Genomic DNA, 6,923 nt, shown 5'->3' with positions numbered 1-6,923 from the left:
GAGTCTCTTCTTTCCTTAGCCACGTCTATCTTTTGTTATGTCTTAGTTATTTTCGTTTATCAGCTCACCGTTGAAGATCTCTCCGGTTGTATCCAATTTAGCCCTTTCGGTTTTTAATTTTAATATAAGCTTTTGGTTATTAAAAAAATAATTTTAATATAAGCTTTTGGTTATTAAAAAAAAAAGATAATGTTATTCAGATTCATTGTTCAAAGGAAGTGTTCGGACGGTGATTAAACATGACACATAATACGCGTAATCGGAAGTAAATTTATCAGTTAGACTTAAACGATTACAAATTATAATAATGCTAAATAGATATAGTATATATTATTGAATATCATAATTTATAAATTATGAAATTATATTAATTTATTCATACCATTTATACTTTAGTATATTAATTATCATAAATTATATATTATATTATTACAGTCTCACATTGTCTTGAATTATGGTAGATTAACACTCTTTAGATAATATTAATCAAATCAGAAAATATGAGATTTAATCCAGTAGAAATTTAAAAAGAAAAAGAAAACAAAAACACAAATTCAAGACCACGGAAACACACACAAATCAAAAAGAAATAATAACTTCAAGATAACTACCAAAATCTAGGGGTGTCAAAATGGGTTGAAATTAATGGGTTGACCCAAACCAAACCAATCTATGGTTCTAATGGGTTAACAATTTGGATGTTAATGGATAAATGGTTTTTATGGGTTAATGAGTTTAGTGAGGTGGATTAATATTGGTTTGGATCAAAATGGTTTATGGATTATCCAATCCAACCCATTTTTTTCTCGCATAAGTTTTTAGTCTCTCTCTCTTTCTTCTCTCACGGGACGATCTATCTTTCTCGATCTCACGAGACCGTCATCATCGATCACGACATCGATCAACCCTTTTGGGTCATTGCTTTTGGGTTATCGATTGCAACACATCAACTCATCTTCCTTGTGAGTCAAACTCTATTTTTTTTTTCAATTTGGCTTTGGGATCAATTTTGAAGTAAATTTTTCTGGGTTTGAAAGTGACTTTCATGGAAGGATTGTGTCATTGTTTGGTTTATTTATTTGTATTGATGTACCTTTGTGAAGGTGAGACGGTTGTTATTAGACCGAGTCCAAATAATGTGGAAGACATGATCACACGTCCACCAAAGGAGTAAGTTCTTTGATTATTCTCAAAGTAAATATTTTGACTTTTTTCTTTGACTCTGCTTATTTCTGAGAAATTTGATATGCATGAGTCTTGAGTGTGTCAGTTTTGATTGATGACTGGTTATTGTCTTGTTTGCCGCTGGTTTATACTGTCTTGAGTCTTCCATTAAAGGGAAAAAGCTTGAACCTTTAGCTTCAGGTCTTAGTGTATTGTGCACCTTTAGCTTCAGGTCTTAGTTGAAGCTTTAGTTTCTGCAACCTTTTTCTCTTACAAGCGCTAATAGTATCTTAGATTCATTGAGTTTTGATGAAGCTCTTGTACTTTAGCTTATCTGTATTGATCTATATGGGAGTATTCTCTACTTGCACACTGATTCAGTTTCACCTCTCAGGGTTTCTGTTTGTCGTTTGAATGATTAAAAAGCTGTTGAATTATTGCAGGAGGAAGTTTAACAGTACCTTGGCAAGCACACAAGAACAAGAAGAACAAACTTGAGTTCCTTGTATCATGGTTGGGATCTTCAAGCACGCAAGAACAGTACAAGAGGAACAAACTCAGTTATTGTTTTTTTTTTAAATATACATTTTTCTCAGTTGAATTGAATTTTATAATTTTATGAGAATATACATTTTTTCTCAATTGAATTGAATTTTATAATTTTATGAAAATATACATTTTTCTCAATTGAGTTGAATTTTATAATTTTATGAAAATATAGATTTTATATGAGTTATAGTGTTATTGGTTAATATTATTACTATATATAATAGTGAGTCAACTCATTAAAACCATTAAATCATTAATCTAAATGAGTTAGAAACCAAACCAAACCGGTTAATGGTTTGGGTTGAACCATAACCAATAGAAGAATGGATTTATTTGGATATTGTTTGGTTTGGGTTGGTTTACCCATTTTGACAACTCTACCAAAATCATAGCAGCATCATCTAACTCTACTCATCGTTATACATAACTAACTTCATCCCCCGCCACCACATCCACCTCCTCCACCGCCACCACATCCTCCACCTCCACCACACCCTCCTCCACCACCATGTTGCCCTCCGCCGCCACAACCACCACCACCACCGTGATGATGAGCGCTGTGATGGTGACCAGAAGGTCCAGAACCAGAGATAGTAGGAAGAGACGCTGCCGCAGCTGGATAAAACATGAAGTCACCATTGCTGCTTGTTACAGCCCTGCCTCTCTGGTTGTTGGGCTTTAGCACAGAACCATCAGTGCCTGTTTTCTTCTTCTCCTCCAAACAACATGGCACCAATAAAGCCAACGCAATAAAGACACCACAACAGACCATCAAAACAATCAAATCAGTTTCCATAATCTCTCTCTCTCTGCAATAACAAAAGTCAGAATCGTATAAACAATCAAATAACCTTCCCATGATCTAGTATTTATAGTCATATTATTTGTTTTTTTTTTGTCTGGACTAGGATAAGTAATTAAGTAAATAATTATCCACACAAAAAAATATAATAATATTAAGAAGTAAATAAATAACACGATTGATAACTAATGTTATGTTTATCTATTAAATCAACTCATACCTCAATAACAGAGCTTGGTTCAGGTATGTATACTTCCTCTCTACCAGCTTACAGGCTTCATTGTGATGAACACACTCTCCACTTCCTTTTCAATCATCTTCAGAGTGAACGTTATCTCTTCCAGACTCAAATGAAATTCATCTCCCGCAAGAAAGTTGTGTACTTCACCCTTTATTAATCCAGCTAGAACCAGGATCCTTCTTTATTCTTTTTGACTTCTTGATACTCCTTATCCGATCACCATCTCTGTTTTTCCCAACAAGTGAATACAGCTGGGACAACACAACGTAAGGTGTTGCGCTATCAGGCTCAAGCTCGATTAGTTTCTTAGCAGCAATCTCTGCAAGATCCACACGCAGACAAGCCTTGCTAGCACCAAGCAGGCTTCCCCAAACACCAGAGTGAGGCTCAAAAGGCATTGAAGAGATCAAGCGATATGCTTCATCAAGCATTCCACTTCTTCCAAGAAGGTCAGCCATACACGCGTAATGATCAGGTCCTGGCTCAATGCCGTAAGAAGATTTCATGGAGCTGAAGTATCTCCATCCTAAGTCTACGTATCCAACGTGAGCACAAGCTGATAACAGAGCAAGAAAGGTAACACTGTTCGGCTCTGTTCCTGTACTTTCCAGTACCGAAAACAGTTTAACCGCTTCCTTACCGAACCCATTGTAAGAAAACCCGCTGATCATCGCGTTGTAAGAAACAATATTGGGGTCACCGATGCGTAAGAAGATCTTGTAAGCATCATCCGCGTTTCCGGTTTTTGAATACATAGACACCAGCGAGTTCTGAACCGACAAGTCATGCCCCATGTTCATTTTAACTACTTCAGCGTGGATCTGTAGTCCTTCAACCAACGCCGCCAAACTAGCTGCTGCGCTGAGGACGCTACTGAAACTGTAGGAGTTCGGAAAAGCCTTTCCTCGGAGCATCTCACGAAACCAGCTAACCGCTTCCGAGTAACATCCATTGCTCACGAAAGCAGATATCATAGCAGCCCATGTTACGTCGTCCTTCTCAGGCATCATCCTAAACAACTCTACACATTTGGAGATCTCTCCTATTCCGGAAAATCCTTTGATCATATCTGTCCAAGATACAATGTCTTTACTCGGCATCTTCTCGAAAAGCTCATAAGCTTCAGAGACTTGTCCCCGCTGGACAAGACCCGTGATCAACGAGTTCCAAGAGACAGTGTCTTTGCTTTTCATCACACCAAACACTTCTTTAGCCTCGTCCGTAAAGCCAAGCTTAGAGTACATCGAGATCATGGAGTTCCCTAGAAACAGATCAAACTCGAGAGGCATCCGTGAAACCAACCCATGAATCTGACTCCCCTCTCTGTATCTGCCAAAATCTCTACAAGCTTTAAACATAACAGCCAGAGTATTAGCATTAACACTAACACCCCCCTCTCGCCTCATCCTCAGAAACAGAGCAAACCCATCTTCAAAACACCCGCCTTTAAAATAGCCATCGATCATAGCAGTCCAAGTCACCACATTTCTCTCAGACATCTCATCAAAGAGTCTCCTAGCCTCAACAAGCTTCCCCATTTTGCAATACCCATCAACCATAGAGCTACACGACACCATTTCCTTCACCACCATACCTTCAAACACACGAACAGCCTCCTCTAACTTCCCTCCCCTCAAATACCCACTCAACAAAACGTTCGAAGCAACGGGATCACGAAACTCAACGGGCGTCTCACCGTACAAACACTCCGCCTCATCAAACATCCCCGCCTTAACAAAACCAGTGATCATAGCCGCGTAAGAGACAGCGTTCTTCTCGGGTATCTCGCGAAAAAGTTCGTGAGCTTTCACCATATCGCACTTGTTCTTAACCATAGCCGTGATCATCGCGTTATAAGAAGTCGTAGCTCTCACGGGCATTTCGTCGAACACTTGGCGCGCTTTGCTCATTTTGCCATTCGCCGCGTAGGCAGAGATCATCGCGTTCCACGAGACTATGCTTCTCTGAGGCATTGTTTTGAAGATGGCTTCGGCTTCTTGGAGGTTGCCGTTTCTCGCGAGCTTCGAGATTTGAGAATTGCATTGGAAGATAGATGTGCTTGTTGTTGTCGTCGGTGGATTGGGTTTGTAGTTAGAGAGAGCAAGCGTAGAGTTAAGCCTGAGATAAAGGCTGTGTCTGTAGATTAAGCAGTTTTTTGAAATCGGCCTCATCACCATTGTTTAGCGATTTACAACGGAGAGAAACGAAGAAAAAAGCCGGGAAAAACAAATATTATTAATTATTTAATTTCGTCGAATGTAGCATTTTTTGCCTTAGTTAAATATTTTCTTTTCTTTTTTTGGTAAAAGAAATCTGTAGACAGATTTTGAGAATATTTCACCGTAATTATTTTATTTAATATTTCCAATTGGGGATAACAATAACAACACTTGCATATATCATTTAAAAATATTCAGAAAAAAAACTTTAAAAAAAATCAATTTAAGTTTATTTTTAAATTAGTTCTTATGCAATGTTTTATTTCTTTCGTTAATAATGTAAAAACCATATTAAAAATTAGCATGATTTTTATATAATTATACATCGTATATTCAAAACAAAATTTTAATAAAAATTGGCATCGATTAAAGATGATTGGGATAAAATAATAATAAACAAAATAATTTATTTAAATGAAACTTTTTACAAATAAATTGTCCCTAAAGCAAGAGAGTTTGCTTCTATGGTTTCATTTTATTCATATTTGATCCCAAGGCAAGTAATCAAATAAGAGCAAGTCAAAACAAAGTATATGTCTATGAATTTACAAATCCAAACAAACTTTTGTTTTACATCGATAATCTAGACCTAGATAAAACCATATCCAAATAAGACCATAACTATGATCAAACGGGATTTCATATGGTTTAGATAACAAATTCTACTCTTTCTTTTCCACGAAGAAGATATTTCTCAATTATTCATACATATTAATACACATTAAGAAAAAAGTAATTTTGCATCATAAAATGAATAATTTTCTCTAAATATCAATTTTAATAGAGGTAAACCAATAATAATTCAATAAGCTCAATTAGTAATCTTGAAAGTTACAATTAGTATTATTAAGTAATGGACAATTCATACAAAGCAAAGAAAATTTATCTTTGTGAAAAAATTCCTTAAACTTTTCTTTTTATAGAATAAAAGAAGTGTTTTTGTAAACGATTTTCATGTTTTGCAAAATAAAGTCAAATTCAATGATGAAAAGCTTAAAAACAGATAAATACGATTTGACATATTTTAGTGAATAATCAATGATGAACGAAGATTCAAAATCAATTTTAACTTTGATTATATGAAAAACAAAAAAGTTTTTACGAGAGAAAAATAAGCGAAAAATAAGCAAAAAGAGAGCATAATTTATAATAAACTAAATGACAGAATTTTGACTCACATACATCTTCCAAAACTATGTGGTATATTATTCTCTCTACTTCACTCATTTAAAACTAATTGTTCTCTCATAACAAAAGTCCTCCACATCTGGAATCCCGCTACTATAAGCGGTACATACAGAAGAAAGTTGAGTAACCTTGAAACCACAAGGATACACTCATCATCACTAAAATGGGCAGAAACATTTATGTTATGGTTTCTTTTATTTTTTTTGCTTTAAACTCTTTTTGTTGTTTTAATTTGCAGAGATATGATATGGCCTCTTACGTTTATCAGTACTTCAATCTTTTGAAAACCATTGATGGTTATGAACCCCTCTCAACGCATATTAAAGAGGTCAAATCTCTAATGAGAATGAAGTTTGGGTGCTTGGATTTCGATAGTGAACAGCTTTGTGATCCATCTCAGTTCTCTCTTGTTCTTGCAGGTTTCTCACCAAACATTCCTTTTTGGTTGAATCAATTTTTAATTTTCTTATGATTTTGCTTTTTCTTTATTCCAGTGAATATACTGAAGTTCTCCGTGACAAAAGCAATCTCTCTTGATTTTCTATATGGCTTTGGTGATGAGAAAGCTTTCAAGGAAATGCTTGGTAATTTTGTTACCAAGAATATGAGGATATTCTTTTTGTCAAAACCATTCACAGAAGAAGGTATTTTTTTTACCGCACTTGTTTGTTCTATATTTCTAATTTAGTAAACTGACACTACATGAAATGTGAGTATTAATAGCAGAATATGATAGCTCTTTTTTGATTATGCTATGGTT

At 35.4% G+C, this 6,923-nt stretch overlaps 2 protein-coding genes and 1 long non-coding RNA gene across 3 annotated transcripts; 1 reads left to right on the top strand and 2 right to left on the bottom strand.

Annotated features, from left to right (window-relative positions):
* The first annotated feature begins 802 nt into the window (after positions 1–802).
* Positions 803–1,748, top strand: LOC106296780. Its single transcript, XR_001261285.1, has 3 exons — positions 803–962; positions 1,104–1,170; positions 1,608–1,748. It is a non-coding gene; the product is annotated as an uncharacterized LOC106296780 (long non-coding RNA).
* A 348-nt stretch (positions 1,749–2,096) lies between these two features.
* On the bottom strand, positions 2,097–4,984 carry LOC106296779 (pentatricopeptide repeat-containing protein At1g53600, mitochondrial). Its single transcript, XM_013733008.1, has 2 exons — positions 2,736–4,984; positions 2,097–2,522 (listed from the first exon to the last, which is right to left on the bottom strand). Exon 1 carries the CDS (start codon positions 4,931–4,933, stop codon positions 2,900–2,902), a length of 2,034 nt encoding a protein of 677 aa, XP_013588462.1. The 5' UTR covers positions 4,934–4,984; the 3' UTR covers positions 2,097–2,522; positions 2,736–2,899.
* Positions 2,147–2,572, bottom strand: LOC106297364 (glycine-rich cell wall structural protein-like). Its single transcript, XM_013733617.1, has 2 exons — positions 2,565–2,572; positions 2,147–2,522 (listed from the first exon to the last, which is right to left on the bottom strand). Exons 1-2 carry the CDS (start codon positions 2,570–2,572, stop codon positions 2,147–2,149), a joined length of 384 nt encoding a protein of 127 aa, XP_013589071.1.
* Positions 4,985–6,923: the final 1,939 nt, after the last annotated feature.

The sequence above is a fragment of the Brassica oleracea genome, chromosome C6 (genome assembly GCF_000695525.1).
Source record: "Brassica oleracea var. oleracea cultivar TO1000 chromosome C6, BOL, whole genome shotgun sequence".
Taxonomy (NCBI): domain Eukaryota; kingdom Viridiplantae; phylum Streptophyta; class Magnoliopsida; order Brassicales; family Brassicaceae; genus Brassica; species Brassica oleracea.
Note: the sequence above shows the minus strand (reverse complement) of the source record. Positions and strands in the feature narration are given on the sequence as shown.

Coding starts and splice junctions, on each gene's coding strand:
- LOC106296779 (XM_013733008.1), bottom strand. CDS start 4,933: ATGGTGATGAGGCCGATTTCAAAAAACTGCTTAATCTACAGACACAGC.